Genomic DNA, 26,257 nt, shown 5'->3' with positions numbered 1-26,257 from the left:
GTTCATAGAGAGAGAAGGAAAAAGTTTATAGAGAGAGAAAACAGCAGATATTTTTGTGTTGGCGGATACTTAACATACACGGAGTCGCGCATATAAGGGTTTTTAGTTTCTTCCATTCTGGATCTTCAACAACAACACACATCGCTTCGATTGTTAGGGTTTTGTTGTCGTGCTGCTTCATCAGGTTGGTTCCTTGTCTCTTTCTCCGTGCGTGTGGATATGCATGAATCTCTGGATGTTCATATTTTGCGCCCAAGTGTTCAAGACGGGTTAGGTTTTGTGATTTTTTTTTGGTGAGAGAAGTTGTTGCATTCCTTTATGGTGTGGATTGCGTTTAGCTGCCTTAGCAGATCAGGTTGGATTTGACGTTTGTTTGGCTGTGCACAAATTGCATGACTCCTGAAGAAAAATTTGACGCTTTTTTTGCTTTCTCTCTTCTTCTTTTCTGTGGAGGAAGCGAGTTTGTTCTGTGTTTTTCATTGTACTTTTTCAATTACCGGGACTTTTATTACGTTTTTTGATATCCAAGAGGAGCCTAAGTACTGTTTTTTGTTTTCTATTGCTGTATTTGTCACGATGGAATTGTTTTTTATTGCTGTATTTGTCATGATGGAATCGGAATGGATGATTTTCTGATCATGTTTTTGACGCAGATACCTGTCACGATTTGATTATCAAAGATTAGAACCATTTCGAATAGCTGGAGCTTTTCATTTCTGGGATTGGAAGAAAGTTATTGTTCTTTGAGCTTTCTGAGGTTCAAGTTTGATTGAATTTTCAAGTGACCGTGGAGGGGAATTCCAATTTGACCATGACAACTTCATGGGCGGATATGGCTGCAAACTCTGGGACTAATAATGCTGCTCCTGGGTCTGCAAACAACGGGGGTATTAGTAACACTTCTGCACTTGCACGATCGGCATATGTTCCTCCCCATCTCCGCAATCGGCCAGCCTCTTCAGACCCACCTGCTCCGGCTTACTCTGGGCCTGCCTCAACTAATGATCGAGCTGGGTATGGTGGACCTCGTTGGGCTGGTTCCAAAAATGATTTTCGTTCTGGGTATGGAGGTGGTCGAGTAGGAGGATGGGGTAACAGAGGTGGTGGCTGGGACCGTGGGAGAGAGAGGGAAGCTAACCCATTTGGTGATGATGACGAAACAGAGGAGGTTTTCAGTGAGCAGGAGAACACTGGGATTAACTTTGATGCATATGAGGATATTCCGGTGGATACCAGTGGGGATAACGTACCTCCACCTGTGAATACATTTGCAGAGATTGACCTTGGGGAAGCACTCAATCTGAACATCCGGAGGTGCAAGTATGTCAAACCGACGCCCGTGCAGCGGAATGCCATCCCAATATCTCTTGCGGGGCGGGATTTGATGGCATGTGCCCAGACTGGTTCTGGCAAGACAGCTGCTTTCTGTTTCCCAATTATCAGCGGAATTATGAAGGGACAGGGACAGGGACAGAGCACACATAATAGACCATTACGGGGGTCGCGCACAGCATTCCCGCTTGCTCTCATTCTTTCTCCAACTCGGGAGCTTTCTTGCCAAGTTGGTTCATTTGTTGTTTATTGTATGATACATTCTATTTTATGCAACTTCTATGATCATGAATTTAGTATATTGCTCTGTGGCTTGCAGATACATGAGGAAGCTAAGAAGTTCTCATACCAAACTGGGGTCAGGGTGGTTGTTGCTTATGGAGGAGCTCCTATTAATCAGCAGGTTTGTTCTAGACTTAATCTTTCAACTAATTTACTTGATTTCACGATTATGATATGTTTCGTCATGAATTGATTATAGTTTTGCATCTTATGTTGTCAATTCAAGATATAAGGTTTGTATACTTAGTAACTTGGTCTTTGCATTGTGAGAAAAGCATTATGACCTCATTTTGGAGTGGAATACTGTTTTTCAGTCACTGCATCAACTAGGTCAAATTGTTGAGGTTGATGTTGTCTTAGCTGTTCTAGTGACAAGCTGTTATTTACATGTTTGGGGTAAAGGATTTGATGGTGATGATTATGCTGTGTAAGAGTATTATTGATGCTTGTTATACTTGCTTATTGACAGCCTAATACAGCTCTCAGTGACTTTTTTCTGGAAACATTATTTCCGTCCTCTTAATGTTTGACATCCCGGTATGAAATATAGTGTTTAATTGAATGCTTCTTAATGTTTGGCATCTCGATATTCCAATTGGTTTATTTAGAACCTTTTTATTAATCTAGATTTGGAGGTAATGGTTATGGATCAGTCATGAGACACTTTGCAATTACAGCAATTAATAAAGCTCCATATCTTTTGTTTTTATGCGACACTTCTGTGGCTGGATTTCTCTTCATCCTATTTCTAACTTTAAGTGCCTATTTCAATTGTATGCTTGAATGATCCTACCTATTAATTTTCATTTAGCAGCATGTCACTGTAATTCTAGATTTATTTGTCTACTACCAGTGATTTTTTAATATATGGGCAGCTGCGAGACCTGGAGAGAGGTGTTGATATCCTAGTTGCAACTCCTGGAAGATTGGTGGATTTGTTGGAGAGGGCTAGAGTTTCTTTACAAATGATCAGGTATCTAGCTCTGGATGAGGCAGATCGAATGTTGGATATGGGTTTTGAGCCTCAAATTAGAAAAATTGTGCAACATTCTGACATGCCTCCGCAAGGTGTCAGACAAACAATGTTGTTCAGTGCTACCTTTCCAAAAGAGATACAGGTTTGTTTTCCCACTTGTGAAGGTCTTTAATCATGTTTCTTATTGTAGATTAGGTATATTTTTGATAAAGTACTATTTCCTTTTCATGTGTTATGGAAAATACATTTAGTTACTAGAAAAGACTTATAATCAATTATTACTTTTTGCTGTTAATATCTTTTAGGAATTTTATTTACTAATATTGGGGGCTGGAGAGTTTATTTACAACAGAATTGTCTTAAAGTCCTTCATTTAATCTCTATACAAGGTCAAATTTGATGAGTTTTGCTCTAGATATTTAAAAATATAATTCTATGAGAACCGTTTGTTGTCATCCAGAGACTGGCATCTGATTTTCTTTCAAATTACATTTTCTTGGCTGTTGGACGAGTGGGTTCAAGTACTGATTTGATCGTCCAAAGAGTTGAATTTGTTCATGAGTCGGACAAAAGGAGTCATCTCATGGACCTTCTTCATGCACAGAGGACAAATGGTGTCCAGGGCAAGGTATGCTAGAAAATGCCATATTTATCTCTCTATATTGTGACGTTTTGGGGTGTGGGTGATTTCGGGTCCTTTGCTTGCTAGTTGTTTTCAGAATGATGGCTATTATTTTTTTTATTTGATCACTTATGTTTCTCAGGTAAAAAATTGATTGGGTTATTTATCTTCATCTTGTTTGTTAATTTTTTTGACTCTTACTCTTGGATTCTTGATTTTGCAGCAATCTTTGACATTAGTTTTTGTGGAGACAAAGAAGGGAGCAGATTCACTTGAACATTGGTTGTCAGTTAATGGTTTCCCTGCTACTACTATTCATGGTGATAGATCGCAACAGGTATTCTTTTCTTCATCTTTTGAAGGTTTTGCTATGGATTCATCCCTTTTCTGCTTATTTCTGATGTTGGTGTCATCTTGTACTGTCTATGAGTTTGAGCACTTGCATCTATTCATGGAGCAATAATTTATTCCTAGTCAGAGTTCATACGTTCTCTTCATAGTTCTGATGTGGTTTCCACGGAAAACAGATATTTTCATTTGATTTGATTTTATGGATCATATGAAGTGCGCCTTATATGCATGTCTCTGAGATCCAAAGGTTTTGGAGAAATGCTGAGGCACTGAGGAAGGGTTTTTCGGATGGGGTGGAAGCCTTCTTACTTCAGCAAGCTAATTGTTCCAGTGATATGTTTTTTTTGCAGCTTGTTTATCCTACATTGACTTTCTAACCTTTTGTGTAGTTACTCTGATTTCACACTACCTTTCTGTCAGTATTCATCTTGTATGAAATGGAAGGGAAATGAGTCCTTTGTTATTGTGCTACCATATGACACTCACTTCCTGAAAGAATAAAAATGTGTGAAGATTGTTCTGTTGTGATTAAAGTCTTGCTGCTACATTTTTGCCTTTTAAAACGCATGAGAAATATGTTCATTTGGTTGACTGAACTTGAGATGGGTTAACAGAGACTCAAGTTAGAGCCCGGTTCAATATGCTTCTTCCAAACTTGTTAATAGTAGGTTGCCTCACTTTCATCCGACGTTTGTGGTGATCTTAATTGTGTGTAGTTGAGAATGTTGCAGAAGTTGTTTCCTAAATTTATAGACTTATGAACTAGTGATTGCCCTGGGTGTTAGACAAGGAAATAATTATCGTTGAGGAGCACCACTGATTCAGTGGTTGGCTCTTCACCACCACCCGGTCCCAAGGGGAAAGGTTAATATGGAATTAAATCAGGATTTCTCTAACCGATACTTGATTCTAATTTATGTAACATCTCTCTTCCCAATACTGCCTTTCTGTTGCTAGAGTCATGACTTTTAGTACATCTTCTTACCTCACCATCCCCCTCCTTAATTGCTGTCTTATGTTTAGTAGACATCCCAGACAATGAGTCTTTAATCCAACCAGCTGGGTTTGGAGCAATGTTTTTGTAGATGCTTGTGTAAGATGTCTTGAGCGAGGCTTGCTAGGCTTCTTGATTAAACAACTAAGTGCCATGGCATTTGAGCCCCTTTGTATGTGTCGGGCAGCCATGCTACCATGCGATGTTGTTCCGTCTATATTGCTTAACATTGTGAATTGTTCTTCAGTTCTGCCTGCCATGATTCTGTTGATTGAGTTAATTGTTCCAGGACTTAGTTTAACAGCTTCTACGTTGCGTGGGTGTTGCGGTGCAGATCAGTTGTCTGCTTCTTACATCTCTAGGTTCTTATTCATATATGTTGCAGGAAAGAGAACAAGCATTGCGGTCATTTAAAACTGGCATCACACCAATTTTGGTGGCAACGGATGTGGCAGCACGTGGTCTTGACATTCCCCACGTTGCTCATGTGGTGAACTTTGATCTACCAAATGACATTGATGATTATGTCCATCGAATTGGTCGAACAGGGAGAGCTGGTAAAACAGGCTTGGCTACTGCCTTCTTCAACGAGAACAATGGATCGCTGGCAAAATCATTATCTGATCTAATGCTAGAGGCGAATCAAGAAGTACCTGCTTGGTTATCTCGGTTTGCAGTGCGCTCTTATGGCGGAGGGAGGAATCGTCGTTCAGGGGGAGGCCGGTTCGGCAGCCGTGACTTTCGAAGGGACTCTTCTTTCACTAAGGGTGGTTCAGATTACTATGGTGGAGGCTACAGCAGTGGCAGTGGATTGGGGGCTTCTAGTGGTTACGGAGGAGGGTATGGCCCAGGGGTTACCAGTGCGTGGGATTAATAACTGAACATTCTACATACTTAGTGTCTAGTGATTGCAGACTATTCCCCCTTTCATAGGGGATACTTTTGGGGTTTTCTTTTTTCTTTTTTTCTCCTCTGTGCCTTTTAGTTAGTGTTTCAGTGTTACTACAGTCATTGCGGGTGAGGGAGGGGATAATGTAAGTTTGGGGTGGTTGCAGGAACATACGCGTTGAATGTTGGTAGGTTATGGGGAAACAGTTCTAACAGAATAGGGGTTACTTTGTGTTCTGGCTCTCTCCTGAGTCTTGATTTTTTTTTTCCAACTATTTCCTTCAGTTTGCTGGGTGATGGTGGGTTGTGTAGGATGTGTACAGTGGGAGAGGGAGTGCGTTCTTTCGGCTGCTGCATCCTTTTCAATCTCATAGGCGTGTTTTTCAACCCATTTTATCGGGATATAACCATTGGGGTATCTGATCCTTGACAGAGTTCCTTTGAAGTTTACTTTCTCCTCAATGAAGTAAAGTCTTTTATATATTGAAATAAACTTGGAATTTCTGTGCCCTTTTGAGATGAAAGTTTTGCTGTAGGCGATGAATGCGAATTGGGTGAACACTGGACCTTAAATTGATGGATCTCTTTACCAATTTATTTAACATCCAAGTAGAAGATACTGAAGCATGCGGTGGGCTGGGGTTGCTTTTCTATTTTGCTGTCTCTTGAGGATTCATCTGATTTATTGACATTAATGTATTTATCACTATGTTAATGTACACGGTAGTAGTATATTTTGATGATGGTTGTGCGGAGGTATTTGACAATTCTTTGAATCATCAGGAGTTTGACGTTTGCAGATGATCCAAAAGAGCAAGTATAACTACACTATCGTTGCATCATTTTGTGGCATAGATAAATAGTCATAGTCAGCTTTATTAATGTTTTGATTGCATATATGTTTACACCATCGAAGTTAATATCATCATCACCGTGACAATTCACTCCTTAATAGTCATAGATGATTTTATTTATTGGATATAATTAGTCATAGACTTAGTGATTATGTGCCAACTTATTTAATGTGGAGTCCACAATACATTTTCAGTTTCAGATGTGTTGATTTAATACAACAAATGATGATTATTTTAATAATTAGTACTGGAACTTCATTAGAAATTATAATAATTGGATCTCGTGGGCTTATCATCACAAATTACACAAGCTAAGTTTTGATGTTTTATTTAATCATTTTTATTTGCAAAAATATATATATATATATTTTTTTTATACGCAAATAACCTTGAAAATTAATTTAGCAATCGTATTTATCACGTTCTTCTCACGTGCCTTTTGGAAAAAGAAAGAAAGAAAAAGTAGTGTGATTCAATTCACAAAAACCAAAAACTCGTAATCAATCACCCACTTCCTCTTCTCTCTCATATTCATCTTAAATGTGTTTGACCCGGCCACGACACTACACCAGAGTTGAAAATCACAACTTTATTATAAAACTAAATCATTTAATAGACCGCATTAAACTATATTATTTCAATAATTTCATTCAAGCCCTTTCGTCCGTAGAGTTCTGTTCTGTTGTGTAGACTGTGGAGAGAGAAAGTGTATGAGAGGTGCACTCACGTTTTGTACTTGCAACTCGTAAAGAGCTTCTTGTTGGTTTTTTGGGATGCTTTTGTTTGCATTTGAAGAGATTTGTACATTAAAGAAAAGGAAAAGACAACAACAAAAACCGAGTATCTTTTTTCAATGGTTGCTCGGCTTGCTCAGATTTAGGTGTTGAATTTCAATTAGTTTTCGATCTGGATTTCTAATTAAGCCTCTGTTAGGCCTGATTTTGCTGCAGCTTATCTATGAATCATAGCTTCTGACAGATGGAACAATCCGTTCAACAGCGATCTTCAAATGCTCATAGGGGATTTCGAGTTCAAGCTCCGCTGGTAAGCTTTCTTGATCTTTTAGTCTCTCTCTTGCAAAGTGTTGTTGTTTCTCGGAATTGTTTGGGTTTTCCATCATTTGAATTTCAGATGGGTTTTTTTTAGCTATATTGGTTTCATTCTTCTAGAGCTGACAAATTGTTTAATTTTCCGTCACCAAATGTGGTGTCTAAAAGAAAATTTTCAGAACATATAACAAGAATTTCCGTTCGGAATTTCCTCTCTCCGTTGTTTGCATTTTGGATTCTTGGGTTTTTGCTTGTATCTGATTTTGAACATGCATCTACTAGAACGGCTGGTGAATTATGCATTCTGGATGGAGGTTTGTGGAGCTTTTTTTTATGATAATTTATGATTGAGAAATGCTGGGGCGTTTTCATTTCTTGCAAATTTTATTGGGTTATTTCCTTTTACTAGTTCTGTTAGAATCCCTGGTAAAATCCTTCTCAAATTAGAAGTCCCTTATGCAGATTTGTGATTTTGCCCTGTTTTCTATGTCCATGATTGCAATGAACATGACTAATACTGCATTTGAGTGCCAATTATTATTTGAAATTTTGAACCGATGATTTTTAGAAAGAGTTCAATACGAAGCATAACTTGTGCATGCTATGGTAAATAAGCTCAGAAGGCTATGTTGGTTATGTAGGATATCTTTTTGTTCATGGTTTTGTATACGTGTGTTGTTGATAACTCTTTGCTACTTGTCCACTGGCTACTTTATTTTTGCTTCATATGCTAGCTTGATTATTTACATGATCAGGCAATGCATCATCTTGAGCTGAAGCCATTTTTCCAAGGAGTATAGTGCTGAATGTAAGGCCAACTTTCTAAAGATGGTGATGACTATATTTTGGCCTTCTGTGTTTTGAAATTGTCAGTTGTATTCGTTTTGATTAGTTTTCTTTAAAGGGAACAAGGCGGACTGAAAGGGAAAAAATTAGTTTTTGTTTTCAAATTTCAGTCCGCCTTGTTCCCTTTGAAGAAAATTAATCAAAATGAATACAATTGACAAGTTCATAACACAGAAGGGAAAAATTAGTTTTTCGTTTTTCAAATTTCAATGGAGAAAAGTTTAGGTTTTTCTAAGATCTCAGTATTGTGGTTCAAGAGGCAGAACACACAATTCTGAGAGCGAGAGTACATCCAAACCTCTTAAAAATATACAAATTGGGAAAGTAAAAATATAATAGGATTGATATCTTTTGGAAGGCTGCATGCCCTGAGCTTAGATGAGGATTTGTTTGACAGTTTGTTCTCTCACATACATGCAGTTCACCTTACATTCTACTGACTACTTCAGTGGGAAACTGCTTTTATAGATCACATTCTAAAATTGATTGTTTTACAGGTTGATTCTGTATCCTGTTACTGCAAGGTAGATGCTGGCCTGAAAACAGTTGCTGAGGCAAGGAAATTTGTCCCAGGGTCAAAACTCTGCATCCAGCCTGATATTAATCCTAATGCACACAAGAGCAAAAACTCACGTAGGGAGAGAAGCAGAGTCCAGGCTCCACTTCTGCCTGGCCTTCCTGATGACCTTGCCATTGCATGTCTGATCCGGGTTCCCCGTGCTGAACATCGCAAGCTTCGTCTAGTTTGTAAGAGATGGTATCGACTACTGGCTGGCAACTTCTTTTATTCACTTCGGAAAAGTCTTGGTATGGCGGAAGAGTGGGTTTATATTGTCAAGAGAGACCGTGATGGAAAGATCTCGTGGAATGCTTTTGATCCCATGAGTCAGCTCTGGCAGCCACTTCCACCAGTCCCCAGGGAGTACTCTGAGGCCCTTGGCTTTGGTTGTGCTGTTCTGAGTGGTTGCCACTTGTACTTATTTGGAGGGAAGGATCCACTAAGGGGTTCTATGAGACGAGTCATTTTCTACAGTGCCCGAACAAACAAATGGCACAGGGCTCCCGATATGCTTCGAAAACGTCATTTCTTTGGCTCATGTGTCATTAACAACTGCCTTTATGTGGCTGGAGGAGAATGCGAAGGAATCCAGAGGACACTCCGTTCTGCTGAAGTATATGATCCAAACAAGAACCGTTGGAGCTTTATTTCTGATATGAGCACAGCTATGGTTCCCTTTATCGGTGTCATTTACGAGGGAAAGTGGTTTCTAAAAGGTCTTGGTTCCCACCGTGAGGTCATGAGTGAAGCCTATGATCCTGATGCCAATACCTGGACTCCAATCAATGATGGAATGGTTGCTGGGTGGCGCAACCCCAGCATATCTCTAAATGGACGACTCTATGCATTGGATTGCCGGGCTGGGTGCAAGCTTAGAATTTATGATGGAGCAACAGATTCATGGAACAGATTTATAGATAGCAAGCTCCACCTTGGGAGCTCCCATTCTTTGGAGGCTGCTGCTCTTGTCCCTCTTAATGGGAAGCTTTGCATTGTTCGTAACAACATGAGCATCAGTATGGTTGACGTTTCAAGCCCTGACAAACAAGTAGAGAGTAACCCTCACCTATGGGAAAATATTGCAGGGAGAGGACATTTTAGGACTCTTGTGACAAATTTATGGTCAAGTATAGCAGGCCGAAGCAGTTTGAAAAGTCACATTGTGCACTGTCAGGTGCTTCAGGCATGACAACCAGAATTCATTTGCTCATGTTTTTCGTAGACTACTGGGAATTATCTTGGTTAAACTGTCTGTTTATACATCAGGGAGATTGAATCAATAGTGAACTTCCTGGGGAGTGGATCCTCTGATGTTCATAATGAATTGTTAAAAATGACGAATATACTGGTGGATTGGTTTCTCAATTTAAAAAAAAAAAACGCAGATAAATTGGAATGCTCATCTTGTTTTGGAGAAATGATGGGAACAAGATGGCGCCTTTCATGTTGGTCAAGAAGTATTGACAAGTTGCCAATGGACTGTTGATTTCGGCAATAAAACTGTGAGGCCATTTCTTTTACATAAGTGAAATATAGCAGATACCTGTAAATCTTGTCCTTTGCTCTTGGGCAATGTCTTTTCTTGGGTTCCTGCCTTAGTAGTATGTAATCTCCTTAGTTGCTCTATGAATGTACATGTGTTTATTTCGGATGAGCTAGTTTACGTCTATATTACACTTGGTTAGTGAAAAAAATCAAATCTTTGTTATTACCCTTGTTTTTAGTACTCCATGGCTGATAGTGGCCAGTGTTACTGCATCTTTGTTATATCTTATGAGCCCTTGAAATTCTGAAGAGAGAGTATGAACTACAATATCTGTCTCCTTCTAGAACAAGGATTGAGTTAGTACTTAGTACACTTATTATAGCGATGACAGTTGTGGCCTGGCCATTATGTACAATAATAGATTTTATCTTTAAGCATTAGCATCTATAGAATGAATGAATGTATGTGTATTACATGTTCCTCAGCTTCAGGCAACCATCTTCATCGACTTGTCCTGCTTATATTTGAGCTGGTTGTGGAAGTGCTTGATGAAAGCATCCACTAATTCATTTATGTCTCCCTTTTCTTTTCCCATACGCAATTGCTTCACTGTCTTTTCTTTCCTTCTTGGCTTGATCTCCTTGTCATTAGTCTGATGGCCGTCGTGAATCGGGACTTCTCTGTAGATTTCCATTTAGACTGCCTGTTTGGCTTGAGTGGGACAAAGGAGGAGAGGTGAGTATGAACAATGAAGGTTTCAGGTATGCTTAAGAGCTGAATTTTTTGTTCAACAAGAAGTTGTATTTATATGTTTACAGTAGCTATACTCAGAGGCATGTGTTTTTCGTGGCTGAAACCACAACGAAAGAACTGAAAAACTGGGAAAGATGTGTGCGTGGGCGTGCGGGGGGGGGGGGGGGGGGGTGGGGTGTCAGAAAGTGTGTGCATATGCTTGTTGTTCGGCTGAATGTAGAGGATGGTGACATTAAGTGCATATAATAGATTAATCATTAAGTGCTCACTAACTGTGACAAGATTCTTTTTAGACTTTGTTACGTCACGTTTTACAAAGAATCAAGCTCTCTGATTCGCATTAGATGCATATTAAGGCCTCTACTATATTTTTAGGGAGAATCTAAGCTAAGTCTTAAAGACAGTTATAGATTGGCTGCTTCTTTTTTGATAACCGATAGCGACACTATATATATAATATGCCATTTGAACATTCGATATGCGCCTAAATTTAGGATGTCAAGCTTGTGAGTACAAAATTTTTTCACCTCCATATTGACCATTTCTAAGCATATGATTCCTTGTCATTCAAAGCATTTTTGGGTTATTGGTTGGAGTGACTCACTTGCATTGAGTTTATTGTTGGAACTTAGAAATGACCTATTTTTACTTATTTGCAGTATAATTTCCATAACATTTTTATATTGTATGCAACATTATTTGAGACCAACTAATAAGGTTTATAATATTGATGATTTAATAGCAAATTGGTCGTTGATTCTAGTTAGGCAGTCTAGTCATAATTTGATTTTTATAATGTGTATGATTAGAGCGGTTGATTCTTTATTATTCTCCAAACAACTATACTAAAGTTAGATTTCAAAGGTTTCACTCACTTTCACACCCTTTGACAGTTGAAAAGTTGCCATTCTTGACTGAAGGGCTCAATCCAACATCACAGGCAAGTAGCCATCCCTCATTCCCTTGTGTTTTGGATCAGAAATATATTATGCTTGGGGAGGAGGGTTGAGTTTGGCATTCACGCCCAATCCATAACAAATTACATACAAAGAAAATATTTATCTTAACTTATTCACATATATATAATAGAAACCATGAGATTTACATAATTTGCCTTTGATAGCATCCATTTCTTGATCGGTAGGCATTTAAGGTTTTCTGACTTTTTCTCGGAAAGCTTTGAATAAGATGAGTCTCGGGACTCTCTTTGTATCAAGTTGGCATTCTCCCCTGCAAAATGCCAAAGTAGAGATATAACCAATACAAGTAATCACAGAAATCTTACGTTGCAATATTGGCTGGCCTGATCTTTCATCAATCAAAGGACAATATATAAGTGATATCACTGCCAAATTCGATCAATCAGAATCTTATCTACACAACATCTTAAGACAACAGAGACTGCACAACATTTCAATGCAATATGTAACTTCAGTTCAGACTTCTGATATCATTGTTTGAACCAGAAGAGCTCATGTAGAGATGGTCAAATTACCCTTCAGCGTTTGGTAGCACCGATACAATTAAAATATCATCGACTAACTTAGCCTAATTGTGAGATTCAGAACCAGACATGTGGTTTGTGTATTAGTCTTCAGAACTAACATCTAACAATGAGAAGTAATTTCCAAAGAAATCCAGTTGCATCTTCTGTTAGGTAAAAAGATGAGCAAATATAGTTATTGCCAATGCCGAAAATTTGATTTCAATCTGTTAACCATAAAGCTTGTTGAGTGTGAAATATCTTCATTGGAGAACTTTAGAAAACCACATTGCAGGCATGTTCAAGCTTCTGAACTAATCAAAACTCCACTGCTAATCCGGGTAAAAAAAGGAACTGGAAACACACTGAATTAACACTCCAATCCCATCTCAAACTTAAAGCACAATAAGATTTGGCAAATTAGTAGACATAGTTGCAGATATCAATGTATCATATCTGCTCTCTCTCAGCTCATGCTACATTCACCCTAACAGTATAACTACACCGACCTCTAGACCACCAGTTGTGGGTTAAATCACCAAGTTACAATTAAAAAAAACCTACTTTGCCTCTACTTCAAGTAGGCATACCAACTTCCTTTTTTATGAATAGCATAAAAAGTTAAATGACGCTCAATCACCTAACCACAGAGTAAACCAGAAGGCATTGGTGATGGCTTTTCTTCTCGGGGAACTAATGATTTTATATCTGCCAATTACAAATCAAACGATCATACCTTCAAATTCCAATACCCAGAAAACATAATCCCCAAATAACAATTTAAGCATAACAGAGATTATCATCAAAGAAAACCAATGTTCAAACGAGAAAGGATACAAAAATTAGTAATTGGAATGATCAATATACACCCAAAAAAACAAAAGCTATCAGCCTATCACTTGTACCTGTCAATCCAATTAGGGGGAAAAAAATAAAAGAAAACATAAGTACCTCAAATGGATGCCAGATTGGTCCGCAAGGAACCCTTGCCCCTACAGGTAGGAACTTCCTGGAACTGCTTAGCAGGCAATTTCTCAGACAAAGCCCCAACATAGAACTCAAGCATGCCTGCATCCTTATCAACCTCAATCCCAGTCACAGGCAACCAGAGGAAGAGCTTCTTGGCCTGGATTCCTGATACATCATGAACAGCTCCATAAGTCAACCTCCCTTTGATTATCTTGTCATACCAGACCAGCTGATCAAATTGAACATAACATGGTGCCTCAAGATGGATTGTGAATGATCCGGTGTCGTCTTCGAGAGTGTAGGATTTGGCATTGGCCGGAATGAGGCCTCTGGGGAAGCCGTACTGAGGGAGGAGGTCGTGGACGTCATTGACAGCGAAGAGAGGGGAAATCGGATGGTTGGGATTGAAGGGTGTGGAGAAAGAGAGGTGGGTTAGAGAGAGAAAGATGAGAGAGAGAAGGAGTCGTGCCATTGAAGAGCCAGAGATGGACTTGGAGAGGGGCGGTCAGCTGTGAAGCTAATTTGAAGGCATTGTGAAGGATGATATTATGGGAAACATAAAGCTGTCTTCCGGGTTTAGCTATGCCGATAAACGACACCGGATCATTCACAATGACAGTGACACAATCCTGATCGTATGCCAACATGTCCAGGAATCTCAACGTTTACAAACTACGGATAATAAAAGCAAATAAATAATTGATTTAACTATTAAGATTACGTATAATACATAATCACGAATTAGTTTTCTAATAGCAGTTGCAGTTGGTATGAAATTGAATTGGAGGTTGTTTAGTTTGCTGACCTGTACAATTGATTAAATATTAAAGAAAACTTAGGAGTTACATGTTCATTTATCCCAAATGTAACAATTTTTAAAAAAAAATTTATGCTTTTGTTAAGTGGAGAAGAAAACAAGATAGATTACGTTTTTCTTTTTTCTTTTTTTAAAGGTAGATTACAGATTTAGGGGTAATATTATTCATTTTCAAAAAAAATTTACTTTATGCTAAATTTCCATTGAGTATGTTTCATATCATCATGCTAAATTTCCATCGAGTATGTTCCATATCACCATGGATAGAATCGTAGAAGTGAAATGAAAACCAATTTTGTTTTGTTTTGTTTAGTCTTTTTTTTTCCTTTTTATTTGGACTTCATTTCTTGGAAGCAACGATGAAGCCTCCACGTTAGCATATATTGTACAGGAATAGATTGTCCGTATATACAAAACGGCAGGATGAGAGTTTTACCAAGACAAGACATTTGAGCAACCAATAACAAATTCAGAGGCAGTTAAATCAAATTAGGTGCAACATTTGATCACTCACTAATAAAAACAAAATCAAGAGTCTATTGGGATAACTGGGATGGTAATCATGGTATTGACCCTTTTGAGTAGTTAATATATTTTTTTCGCCTCTTTTCTTTTTCATATTTTTTTGGGCCTTTCGCCCTTCTTTTTTTTATCATAGGCCCAACCACAACAACCCACACAGCCTTTGGCCGAAACCAGTGATGCGGCTCATGGAACAAATTTGTATGGGTTGAATGTACAAAGCCTACCCTTTCCTCACACTCTCCTAGTCCCTCCCCTTTTCTTTCTTTATTTTTAGTTACAACCGGAGTTCTGAAGACATCAAGAACTGATGCTTCATTGTTGGCCTCCAGTATAACCAACTACAGCACGTTGTCGGATGTAATTCAGTCATATGCCTGCACATAATAATGGAATGGACCTTCATATTCTCACAGCCCGGACATCATTTTGTCCAAATGCAGTTCCACAGCCAGGGCATTTCCGATGACGGATCTCTAAATTCCTTTGGATGCATTGATTGCAGAACAGATGATAGCATTTCAAGATTACCACCTGCCAAAAATACAAAGCACACAGACCAACAACAAGCATATCACTAGGCATGTAGCTTTGAAAATTCTGTCTAGCCTAATGCACTGTTGAGATATGTAGAATGGAGAACCATTCCGAATGTAATCAAGAGACTCTCAAGAAACAGCATAAGGATTGCAAAGAGGTTCAAAATCAAATGATTATATACCTCCTTTGGCCGGTCAAAACACACACCACATTTGAGAATAGCTTTGCAGTCCTTAATTTCATCCTGGAGTTTCTGGATTGCTGCCTCGCCACTTTCAGAGCGCAAATCAGCCATCTCCCTATTCAATTCCATAAGCTCTTCCTCGAGCTTTTCCCGTTCAGATCTACATTAGCATAACCACGATTAGCTCCACATAATTTTGCCAGTAAGAAAAGTGAGTATGAAAAGTAGAAGAAAAGGGTGTTCCAATTTTTGCTTTGGGGGAAGGGGGTGGTGTCGTGGAGTTTTAGAGTGCAGATCCATATTCAGGCTCAACCAAAGGAAGTGCGAGTGTTAGAGCTACTCACTCCAACACAATTCACAACCAACAAAACTCTCTTACATTGGAATTATAAACTCCTTCTAGCAGGGTCAGATGAACATGCACTCCCACTGATGGGATAGTTTCCACTAGTCCTGGATGCCTATTGCCTAGCCTCACTAAATGCAGCTTTGCAGGCACTGGCGGTCATAAGTTACTGAGATTGCATTGAACTATTCCCATGACAAACAGTATGATAAGTAGGAATTGCATTGAACTATTTCCATGGCAGGCAGTATGATAAGTAGGAATAACTACAATATATAGTAGCCAAATGAAATAAATATATTGGACATAAATAAAAAATAAAATTAAAAGAGGACAGGAGAGGTACATGCCTATAAATGGAATCAAATAGCTAACACTGGCATGTGAAACAAATTACATTTATGTTCATCTCCTAAATTATAATCATGAATTGCACAACCCAATATCAGAAGCATCACACTAACATACAAAGAGAAATCAGGGGGACTAAGCTTACCTTTCACTGTTTAGTTCGGTTTGGAATTTATCTGTGTTCCGCTTGAGCTGCTCATATTCCCTTTCAGAAGAAGCAACAGCAGATTTTAGCCACTTCATCTCCTTCTCAGCATCCATCAATTCCCACCTTGCAGCTTCAAGGCCGATTGAGAGATGTCTATCTTCTTCAGTAGATTTGATTGACTCCGTCATGACAACTTTCATCTGCAAGATTCAACTACCAAATGATTAAATATAACAGTAATTTTTTTAAGAAAAAAATGAAGTTGACTACAAAGTGTACAGACATATTACCTGCTCCTCTGAGCGAGCTATCCTCGTTTTGAAAGATTCAACCGACGCATTAACTTGCTGAAGTTGCTTTGCTAGTGTCTGTTTCTCAGAATGTAGAAAGCTGAGTGCCTGCTTCGTCTTCACACTCTCAGAAACAAGCTGCATCATCGAAACCGTGAGATGATAAGGAACTAACTGAAGCATCTCCTTGATGATGAAACATATGATATATCATTTACACCAAACAAATGCCAGGTCAGAATGCAGACCTTGATATTATATTCATCCCTCCCAGTCACCTGCTGCAGTAGATTTTGGTGTTGTGTCTGCATATCTTCATATGCTTGACCAATGGTCTGGAGAATACAGAAAGAGAAGATGATGGTAAGTTCTAAAGAACAGAATTCCTGGAATGTAACAAAACCGAAATTTAAACTTGGATAAATAAGCATAAAAGCATGCCTCCATTTCAGAAATATATGCATTTGCTTCTCCCTCTTTAATTTTAATAGCTTCTGTCAGCTCCAAAACATCCCTGAAGAAGTGGTAGCATACGTTCGTTCAGAAACTGTAATAAGCGTTCAAGAAAATCTCTGGCAAAATTGAGAAGTGAAAAAGGAAAGAATAAAATCAATATCCGAACGGAACGGATTCAAACTTCTCCTAGAATAGTTTCCAGTGCGAAATGAAATTCTTAGGATATATATCTCAGTTCGGTACACAAACAACTTTAACACGTACAAAACAGTATGCTCTCTCTCTAACTGCTTTCTCTCATAATGTACATTATGAATAGGACAACTCGATATTATGTATAGATATTGACATAAAAACAGCTGCAACATTTGCAATGATATCAATGCCCGCAACATAACAACAGTAATAAATACCTTATTTTAAAATAATTAGCTGATAACACAAAAAAAAGGAAAAATAATGATGGTAATATTTACATGCTGGAATAGTTTCGCTAACAGTTGCATGACTCCAGTCATAGATGGAGGTTGCATAAGAAATTACACTTGCCTAGATCAGGAATGTAATGTTTGCAATTTTGTGATAAAATCTATTTCAGGTGAACATATGAATGCCTTGGCAACATTTATAGAGCCTTCAAATACAGAAGATATCAATCATCTTACTTAAGTGAAACATATTTTAGTAGCAAAAACATCTGATAAAGAAAGAAACTGGATAAAGATATCAATCATTTTTTAATTTACCCTAAACTTTTAAGTAAAAACATAAGAATCAAAATTTTGCCAGGCCAATCAGCATCTATTGCAAAGCAAGACAAAATAATCTTAGTGCAGCTATAAAACCTAACAGAACATAACTTTCAAGTTTTTCCTAATAAAAGAAACTACCGCTCAGAAGCATCCAGTTTGGCTCTCAATTCAGCTATCTCAGCTTCAGTAGCAGAAAGTCTTTGTTCGCAAGCAGCCTCAGCCTCATTAGCAGCTTTCACTCTCAACTCTAAACTATGTTCATCCAGAGCATCCCTCAAAACTTCAGCTTGTGAGTGAGCTCTTCGTTCAGACTCTTTTATTTCCAGCAGATCTCTGAAAATAAAAGCATGGAACTTGATATGGATTGCAAGATAACATACAAGAAAAATCAAACACCAAGTGCAATAGAGAAATCCAAATATCTTTAATACCCACACCAGGAAACTGAAAGCAAAATTGAAATTTCATTCCCATCTCATAATGATGTACCCATGTGTGGCGTGCCATGCGAATCAACTTATCATCACTAAGTATTTATCGCACTCCCTACACAAGGAGAAGCTACTAAACAAACTATTATAGCACAACTAACCAAGTTTATACAGGTCTTTCCTCGCAACAATTTTTTAAATTTCAAAAGGGTCAACATGGCAAAAAGGTAAAGATAGCTTTCTGTCCTTTGAGTACTGTGACTTTAACAGCCGCGCCAGCCCTAACTTCTCAAAAACCTCAAGCCGGATATCACTTCAATGTACTGATGTGACCATCAATTCAGACGGATTACTCTTTTGCAAATTGGTGCACCTTTTTTTTAATGGGTAGGCATTGGGCGATTCGAGCCCTACCCAGTGGGCATAGATAGGACAATGCACAGTTACACCTATTACCATTCATCCACTCAAAAGGTTTAAGAATATCAGAGTACGTGACAAAATATTGTTATTGTTTATAACCAGACATTACATTAAAAGACATATTAGTCATGCTATATCATGGCCTACAAAAGATAGAAGGAAAAAATCAAAAGCTTATTGAACTCGACTTTCAATCACATGAAAGTCTAATAGCATGAACTTCACTTTTGTACTGCATGGTGCCCTGAGGCCAATGGCGTCATTAGTAGAATTCTAGATTGTCCTTGTCAAAGTGTACCTATTGTCAGAACCTTCCTTTCCATACATGTCCAAGATTATTTGAAGCTCCAGTTTTTCTTTCTGCATCTCCTCAATCTGCAACATTTGCATTCTCTTCAGTTACTATATGAATTTCGCCATAGTCTAAATAGCTGCAAAACATGACATTTTTCTCTTAGGATGAACAGTAAACTTACTTGAAGAATAATAGAGTTGCATGCTCAAGGATATGGGATGTCACAGGAGAACAGGGCGAAAGTATTTATAAAGGAAAAACTTTAAAAAGAAGAAACCCTCCAACGAATGTATAACTGGCGCAATTGATTCCGGAAAACATCTTACCAGAATTTTCAGAGACTTGATCTCCATCATCTGTTTGTCACATCTGTCTGCTAAGCATTTTTGTTCATTTACCTACATCACAAATATAACAATTTGAAGATTTAAAAGACAAAGACACTGCTAAATGGAAAGCAATCATGACAGTAACACAAATTTTACATACATTCAAATGATTTGCAGAAATGAGGAGCAAAGGAAATAGTCAGCCTCAGCCTAATCATATCTTTAGTCACAAGTTTGTCCTCTTCCTCGTCCTTCTTATTAATCGATTATACTCATACCTTTAGTCACTTAGAATATCCTAGCAAACAGCTAGCCTAATCACAGTGCCAATGCATATAATTTCTTGATCTGAGTCCTTCAGCTTTGTCAAAAATGACAAATACCACCCATCTCCCAATAAAAAGAAAATATTCAAAACAATTGACAGGGGGAAATAGAAGGAAAAAAATCCATATTCAATAACAAAGCATTTAATCCATGATTCATCAAGAATAAAGCTATCAGAAATTGGATGTAACCATATAAAAACATTAAAAAAAAAACCACTTGTGACTTGACACATAAGAAAGTACAAAACCATAGCAACAGAATGGACTGATACCGGCTTAAACAAACTCTAAGGATAGGAAAGAAAAAAAAAATTATGCACTTAATTCATGAAACAATATTCTAAAAGAACAAGTTTAAGTGTTCTCACACTAGGGGTTTTTATTTCCTGTGAAAATAAACAGCCTTAGTCTCTTTCTGAAATTAATTTTCATGGACCAAACGAATGAGGAAAAGTTGAATGAAATTAGAGGCAAGAACCTACCTTTTCTCCCAGCAAAGATTTTAGTGATTGAGCCTCATCCCGCAGGAAAACTGCCTCATGAGCAGTCTGTTTCCAGCGTTTCAACTGAGCTTCCATCATTTCCATTTCCTTAGACAAAGCTGACGCCATTACACGAAACTCTTCTTTGATATCCTTTCTCCCTAGAAGAGAACAATTTTTTAAATCAGAAATGTGATCCTATTAACCTTTCAACAAACTACGCGGAGTGATAGTGTGGAAGACTATATAAAACTTATCAGCTCAGAAGACTAGATTGGAACTAGTAGGATCTACAAAGGAAGAAAAGATTACCCAATGCACAAGGGAACTAAAACCATGTTACACCAGAATGATGAAATAGAAATAGAAATATTATTGATACCAAGCAGCAATTTACATCTTACCAAAAGCCATATATTTATTATATCTCACCAAAAGCCTATATAAAATATATAAGCTCCAAACCACTCACATACACTTCGAATAGTAAACAAAACACATTTACTTCCATCTCAATTCTCAACAGAACGATTTATCTGTCTGAACTTTAAAAACACTTACTAACTCCTACCCTTTCAAATGAGAGTAAATAAAACAGATTTAGCTATACTACCCAAGAAAAGCAAATAAATTTCTTAACAATGCAGAACTCAACAAAATATATCAACTAAAGTAGTCAAAAAGACTGCTACGAACAATTACATGAAAATCTTAATCCTAGACCTTGCAAGTTCCTGAAAATTTTCACTAATTTCGCAACATCAATATTTCATTTTCACCTGAATCCTGGCCAGCTTCTTCCATTTCAATTTGAGTATCATTTTTTCCAATAATACATTTCTGCAGCTGAAGCTCCAGCTCTTCAATTCTAGACTCAGGATTGTGAATAGTATTTCTTGCTGCATCTGCAGACTCTATTTTAGCGTTCACTTCCGCTTCCCGCCTCAAGACAAAAGGCATGTCAGCCTGAAATTACACTTTTAAAAGAAGCCCCACAACAGTACAAGCATCAAAGACATGAACAGACATTTAGACACAGTTTAACCTGCAGCGAATCTGTCTGTGCTTTGTATCGTTCCACTTCTGCGTTCCAGTGTTGCAGCTGATCAGTAACCAAAGAGTACAGACGTGATGAGCGTACATGCTTGTCATCCTTAAGTTCATCCTGTGCAAATAAAACAGAGTACTTACATTAATTTAAGAGCAAGAAAGCTGAATACTCCTAAAGAGAGTCTACGAAAGAAAGAACATGAATATCAGCTTTAGTGATATATCTATACACCTGAAGGTGTTCCAACTCTTTTGATAAGACTATATTTTCTTCCTGTGCATCTTGAAGCTCAGAGAGTCGGTCAGCTGCAAGCATCTGTAACATGCCAAATAACAAACTGTTCTGAAAAAATCAACTGATATTTTCCTATATGAGTGAATTCCACCAAAAATATATTACCTTTGTTTCTTCCATTGACTCCTTCAATTCACGAAAACCCTTCGACCTATCCGAAGGCTTTTCAGGTGACAACTTTCCATTAACTGCACCAGGGATAGGAGTCTGAACCCCAGATGCTGCATCCTTCTGCATTTTCAGATTAATCAGCTTTCTTCTACTTTCTTCAAGTTCAGCCATAATCTCTTCCAACTCACCTTTTCAGCAAACGTAAACAGCATATGCAATCAACAGAATGATATAAGATGCCACCATGAAAAGCAAGCAAGTTTGCGGAGATGAAAAACGATTTTTGCCAGCACACTCACTAAAACTGTATGTGTCAAAGTAACATTGACTTTACAATTACACATATATGAGTACATCAAGAGTCATTCGAGCATATGTAAGATGTTGGCAGTTAAGGAAGGCGAGATACCTGCTAGGCACTTAATCTCAGATTGATCCATCGAAAGGTTGGTTATGTAAGTTTGAATCCATTGAGCATATTCATTATGTTTCAAGTGCAAGACATCAATGACCCCTCGCATATTTTTTGCCTCCATCTCCATCATGTCATCAATTTTAGACAATCGTATGATGGCATCTGCGAATGTCAAATATGTTATGATTACCAACAATCAGTAAGACATTCAAAGCAAAATTAGTCCTCTTTAGATTAATTAAGGTAAATTGACCTGATTACAGGAAATAAAAATGTTATGATGAATTAACAATTGGACTTAAGTACTTAACACCAAGATCATCTAACCTTCTGCAGACAGCTTTCCAAACAATGCCTGGGCTATATTCTCAGTTTTTTTCCTCTGAACATTAATGGTTTCTTCAAGAAATTTCATCAACTCCATAGTAGATGAATGGCGTGAAGTGAGAGATTCCTCAACATATTCAACAATTCCATCATTTCCAAAGCTTTCAATAGAATTTGCCTCTAGTAGTCTGCAAAGAAACATCTCCTCTGGTGGACAAGAGGGAATTGAACCTAAAAGGTAACTCAAATCAATATTTACAATTCAATGTGAACCAAAAAATTGAAAAAAAAAAAAGAGGAAAAAAAAAACTTCATAACCTCAGCGAATAGAAGGAATGACCAAAAGGGATTTTCCATAAGAAACAAATGCTAAGATTTACCTCCAGAACAGTTTTCATGATCCAACATTTGTAAACAAACTTGGCCACCCCCAGCTCGTACTCCAAGCAGAATCAAATCATCAATCAACTATTTAGTATGCAAATAAGACACCCATCAGACAACATGAATCATGTGAAGACATAAAAAGACCAAGAATAGAAAACACAAGCATACAACTTTTTTTAACATTTGACCTGATTCCAGAGCTGGTTCACTGTAATTAAAATGTCGTCATAAGCAGTTTGTTTGTCTCTAAATTCTTCAATTCTGGCTTCAAGATCATGCAACTCATGCTTCTGAATGTCTAACTGCTGAACAAGTTTTTGATTCTGGTACTGGAGAACAGCTGCATCGACCTGGAAAATAGAAAGACAAACTTTTAAGAATATTTCTCTTAGTATCATATTATGTCATAAGTCCCATAGCATCGTCCTCATCGTCAAAGCCTTTGTCCCAAACACTTATGGGTCGGCCACACGAATTCATAAGATAAATGAGTTTGAATCCATTATGTGGGTTCTCTTTCTCCATCCTATCCTGTCTAGAGCAATACTCTCCCCTAATTCGATAGAGTCCATGCTGTATGTCTGATTTGAAAGGTAGTCTCCCTGCTCCAGTTAAACCTTGTTACATAACCAGCATCAAGAAGTTGGGTGCAGGGTGCAAGTGTCAATATAAACCTACACTTACGTAGGTGCACACCCAAAGAAAAAAGTGTTGGGTGCCCATAATCAAATACGAACCGAGAGAAATGAGAATAGGCACATTGATAAATTTGCATACCCATTGGCGCTTGATTTCAAGAAAATTCCACCAAAAATTATAAATTAGTGCTGCCTCACCCTCTTACTAATTGATGAAAGCCCATCGCTGGGATTCTGAATTCCTGATCATTTAAAACATAAAAACCCAAAAATTTAATTACCGTAGTCATCATCTAAGCCTCAACTCCAACTATTTTTGAATTGCTTACATGAATCCATGATGAAAATTTATTTCAAGTTCACTTTGTGGATTCTCTATCGCCACTCAACTTGGTATATAGTTACACTCTCCCCTATTTCTAGCTCATCCAGTTTCTTATATATTGCCTCCTTCCATGTCTTTTTTGGTCTCTACTCTCTCTTCACATCTCCTACTTGAATTTTTACCCCTATTTGCGGTGGAATGCTCCCATCTAAACTTCATACGTGCCAATACCAGCTTGAACAATTTTCTCTCACATTATCCCACCTTAGATCGACTGACATCAATTCATATCTTGCCTTTCCTAGTTTCCTTGTGTTGCCTCACACCACGTGAACTGTTTCATCTCTGCTACAATCATTCTTAGCATTTCCTCTCTCCAAAAGCCAACATTCCGCGGTATATATCATTGCAGGAAGAATAGCATACCTATAGAATTCTCCTTTAGTTTCAAAGTTATCTTTTGAGTATATAAAACACTAAATGCATTTTCCCACTTTATTCAAACAGATTTAACCCTATGGGATAATTCTATCGATCTTATTCGCCTAAAAAGCTTAACATCATCAAATATAAAAGTAAAAAAGCTAACTTGTTCTTTTCTTCAGGAAGTTCTTCAACAAAAATAAATGGGGGTAATAGGAAATTGTATGTCAAAGGATCATTTGTAAGCAAATCCTCCATCGTATCATATAATGGCTACTGGATACTGCTTAAGGTCTATCAAATATGTATATGTCCAACACTACTGAGCTCAATAGGAACTATTATTATTTTTTTCAATCCACTAAAATGGGACATCTAGATTCAAAACTCCCATTCCCCTCTTCAATTCACTTTCCAGGTAACCCACCTATTAAAACAGTAGCCTACCATTAGCGATAGTTCATTGAATAGTATCCTAGGTGAGCCAAAAATCATAAACATTTTTAACTTACAATTGTTCTCTAAGTTTGCTTAAGCTACCAAGCATTTTGTTTATTCTTCTTTTGAGATGAAAGCAACCAAACAGAGATTAAGAACAAAACGATCAGAGTAAGAACAAATGAAGGCTTCATCTTCAAGGAATGCCAAACAACTCAAAATTCATATGTTATACTTCTCCATTCCCCTGACTATCAACAAGGAGCTAATTAAACTGATTCTATAAATAAATAAGAAGCATTTTGTTTATTCTTCTTTGTATCGTTTAGTAAACAGTCTAATTCTATAAATTAACTTCGAAAAGGCACAATTAAACTGATTCTCGTTCATTTATAGTCAGGCCAAAATTTCAAATCATGTCCCCTGACATATAATTCCAATTTCCCTGATAAGGACCGTCAATTCCATTTCATCATCCCAAAATCCACAATCCAAACAAGAAAATAAAAAAATGAAAACCAAAATTGAACCAATAATAGAATGTATGAAATCAAAATAACACCATATACATTAAAGAGGATGGAGGGAATTGAGAGATTACGTTTTGGTTGCTGTTCGGCGAAGAGGAGGAGTTCCGGGCCATGGTGGGCGACACGGAGTTCAAGTTGGGACGCTTCTTCTCTGGCTCTGAGTCTTCCATTACAACACTGCAGCTGGAACCACCATTCGAGCTCCGCGAGCGGAACTGAAACCCTATATAGGACGAATTTTCTTTTCAACAAAGGAAGAAAATCTTAAAATCGGTCGAACTCGATAGGCACGAAGAGTCGGAAGAGACTTCATATCCAAAACATGACTGGGTCTGGGAATGCACCAGCCCATTGGACCTCTGCGACCCAGTTGGCAAAATCACGGTCATGGATGGTTCATAGCTGCAATCGTAAGTCGTAACCTCTGAATCCCCTTAATAAATAGTTAAATACTAACATGCAATAAAGCCATCCTCCGATGTCAGACTAACAGCTAGCTGAGCAAGTCCAAAACGTTCAGACACGGCCCATATCATGATGGATATTGAAGCATGTTGAACCTTTTGCTTTTCCTGTGATACGAATGTATTGGGCTTGAGCCTGAAATGAAGAGAAAGTCTAAAACTTTCAGACATGGCCCATATCGGGATGGATATTCAATCATTGAATGGCTTGTTTTACTTGTCAGGAAAGGAAAGAACGACTCATAAAGATATGTAATTCAGAAGTTTCACTTTCTGTCCAGCATGATTTTCCAGGAAAGTGAATATCCTTAGCGTCTAATGATCGACCTTCGTGTAAAAAATGCACGTCCAAAGGAATACCGACAAAATGAAATTGAAGTGTACAGTCCACTACTGTCATATCAAGAATCAAATTAAAAATGCTTTATGAAAGAAAAGACCACAAAGAAATCCTGCAGAACGCGGTAGGTGTATATTATTCCTACGTATACATCCAAATCACAAGGTGGCATATATTATTCACTTACTAAATATAGTGCTTAATTTATGAATACATGTAATCACAATACATAAGTGGAGTTATATATAAGGCTTTCAAATTCATTTATAGCTAATGTTAATTTAAGAATCTATTCAACTTGTAATCAACAATGATTCATGTGTTGATGATCGCAAACTGCTCCAACAAACTTGGGTGACATACATCTCTTGTCAA

General features: G+C 37.8%; 4 protein-coding genes across 7 annotated transcripts; 2 read left to right on the top strand and 2 right to left on the bottom strand.

Annotated features, from left to right (window-relative positions):
- On the top strand, nucleotides 1-6,249 carry LOC119997289 (DEAD-box ATP-dependent RNA helicase 37-like). 2 transcript variants are annotated; one of them, XM_038844196.1, is made up of 7 exons: nucleotides 1-184; nucleotides 654-1,561; nucleotides 1,652-1,735; nucleotides 2,490-2,732; nucleotides 3,051-3,218; nucleotides 3,436-3,549; nucleotides 4,943-5,431. In XM_038844196.1, exons 2-7 carry the CDS (start codon nucleotides 812-814, stop codon nucleotides 5,429-5,431), a joined length of 1,848 nt encoding a protein of 615 aa, XP_038700124.1. In that variant the 5' UTR covers nucleotides 1-184; nucleotides 654-811. The 2 variants fall into 2 exon arrangements, with proteins under 2 accessions (XP_038700124.1, XP_038700126.1); XM_038844198.1 differs by lacking the exon at nucleotides 1-184 and having other exon boundaries at nucleotides 812-1,561; nucleotides 4,943-6,249.
- Nucleotides 6,250-6,943: 694 nt separating this feature from the next.
- Nucleotides 6,944-10,511, top strand: LOC119997906 (F-box/kelch-repeat protein At1g55270-like). Its single transcript, XM_038845136.1, has 2 exons — nucleotides 6,944-7,343; nucleotides 8,692-10,511. The coding sequence occupies exons 1-2, from the start codon at nucleotides 7,278-7,280 to the stop codon at nucleotides 9,940-9,942; spliced, it is 1,317 nt and encodes a 438-aa protein (XP_038701064.1). The 5' UTR covers nucleotides 6,944-7,277; the 3' UTR covers nucleotides 9,943-10,511.
- A 1,444-nt stretch (nucleotides 10,512-11,955) lies between these two features.
- Nucleotides 11,956-13,960, bottom strand: LOC119996153. The gene is made up of 2 exons (XM_038842687.1): nucleotides 13,427-13,960; nucleotides 11,956-12,222 (listed from the first exon to the last, which is right to left on the bottom strand). Exon 1 carries the CDS (start codon nucleotides 13,914-13,916, stop codon nucleotides 13,428-13,430), a length of 489 nt encoding a protein of 162 aa, XP_038698615.1. The 5' UTR covers nucleotides 13,917-13,960; the 3' UTR covers nucleotides 11,956-12,222; nucleotide 13,427.
- A 749-nt stretch (nucleotides 13,961-14,709) lies between these two features.
- On the bottom strand, nucleotides 14,710-25,248 carry LOC119997425 (E3 ubiquitin-protein ligase BRE1-like 2). Of its 3 annotated transcripts, XM_038844440.1 has the most exons (19): nucleotides 25,150-25,248; nucleotides 22,913-23,074; nucleotides 22,718-22,805; nucleotides 22,338-22,568; nucleotides 22,005-22,172; nucleotides 21,590-21,783; nucleotides 21,422-21,505; nucleotides 21,185-21,304; nucleotides 20,919-21,105; nucleotides 20,140-20,300; nucleotides 19,326-19,397; nucleotides 19,003-19,079; nucleotides 17,989-18,183; nucleotides 17,084-17,156; nucleotides 16,891-16,977; nucleotides 16,643-16,780; nucleotides 16,350-16,552; nucleotides 15,505-15,667; nucleotides 14,710-15,317 (listed from the first exon to the last, which is right to left on the bottom strand). In XM_038844440.1, exons 1-19 carry the CDS (start codon nucleotides 25,246-25,248, stop codon nucleotides 15,186-15,188), a joined length of 2,634 nt encoding a protein of 877 aa, XP_038700368.1. In that variant the 3' UTR covers nucleotides 14,710-15,185. The 3 variants fall into 3 exon arrangements, with proteins under 3 accessions (XP_038700368.1, XP_038700370.1, XP_038700369.1); XM_038844442.1 differs by lacking the exons at nucleotides 22,338-22,568; nucleotides 22,718-22,805; nucleotides 22,913-23,074; nucleotides 25,150-25,248 and having other exon boundaries at nucleotides 14,976-15,317; nucleotides 21,590-21,715; nucleotides 22,005-22,144; XM_038844441.1 differs by lacking the exons at nucleotides 22,005-22,172; nucleotides 22,338-22,568; nucleotides 22,718-22,805; nucleotides 22,913-23,074; nucleotides 25,150-25,248 and adding an exon at nucleotides 21,784-21,822 and having other exon boundaries at nucleotides 14,976-15,317; nucleotides 21,590-21,715.
- Nucleotides 25,249-26,257: the final 1,009 nt, after the last annotated feature.

This window comes from Tripterygium wilfordii, chromosome 4, assembly GCF_013401445.1.
Source record: "Tripterygium wilfordii isolate XIE 37 chromosome 4, ASM1340144v1, whole genome shotgun sequence".
In the NCBI taxonomy this organism is placed as follows: Eukaryota; Viridiplantae; Streptophyta; class Magnoliopsida; order Celastrales; family Celastraceae; genus Tripterygium; species Tripterygium wilfordii.
This window is presented reverse-complemented; position numbering and strand designations above follow the sequence as displayed.

What these genes read in the sequence shown, in the direction of transcription:
- LOC119996153 (XM_038842687.1), bottom strand. Translation starts at nt 13,916, where the DNA reads ATGGCACGACTCCTTCTCTCTCTCATCTTTCTCTCTCTAACCCACCTC.
- LOC119997906 (XM_038845136.1), top strand. Translation starts at nt 7,278, where the DNA reads ATGGAACAATCCGTTCAACAGCGATCTTCAAATGCTCATAGGGGATTT. An exon ending in TTCGAGTTCAAGCTCCGCTG is followed by an intron (nt 7,344 to 8,691) that starts GTAAGCTTTCTT and finishes ATTGTTTTACAG; the next exon opens with GTTGATTCTGTATCCTGTTA.
- LOC119997425 (XM_038844440.1), bottom strand. Translation starts at nt 25,248, where the DNA reads ATGGAAGACTCAGAGCCAGAGAAGAAGCGTCCCAACTTGAACTCCGTG. An exon ending in CATATATTTCTGAAATGGAG is followed by an intron (nt 16,978 to 17,083) that starts GCATGCTTTTAT and finishes TGTATTCTCCAG; the next exon opens with ACCATTGGTCAAGCATATGA. An exon ending in ACCGAACTAAACAGTGAAAG is followed by an intron (nt 15,668 to 16,349) that starts GTAAGCTTAGTC and finishes ATGCTAATGTAG; the next exon opens with ATCTGAACGGGAAAAGCTCG.
- LOC119997289 (XM_038844198.1), top strand. Translation starts at nt 812, where the DNA reads ATGACAACTTCATGGGCGGATATGGCTGCAAACTCTGGGACTAATAAT. An exon ending in CTCGGGAGCTTTCTTGCCAA is followed by an intron (nt 1,562 to 1,651) that starts GTTGGTTCATTT and finishes TGTGGCTTGCAG; the next exon opens with ATACATGAGGAAGCTAAGAA. An exon ending in GAGCTCCTATTAATCAGCAG is followed by an intron (nt 1,736 to 2,489) that starts GTTTGTTCTAGA and finishes ATATATGGGCAG; the next exon opens with CTGCGAGACCTGGAGAGAGG.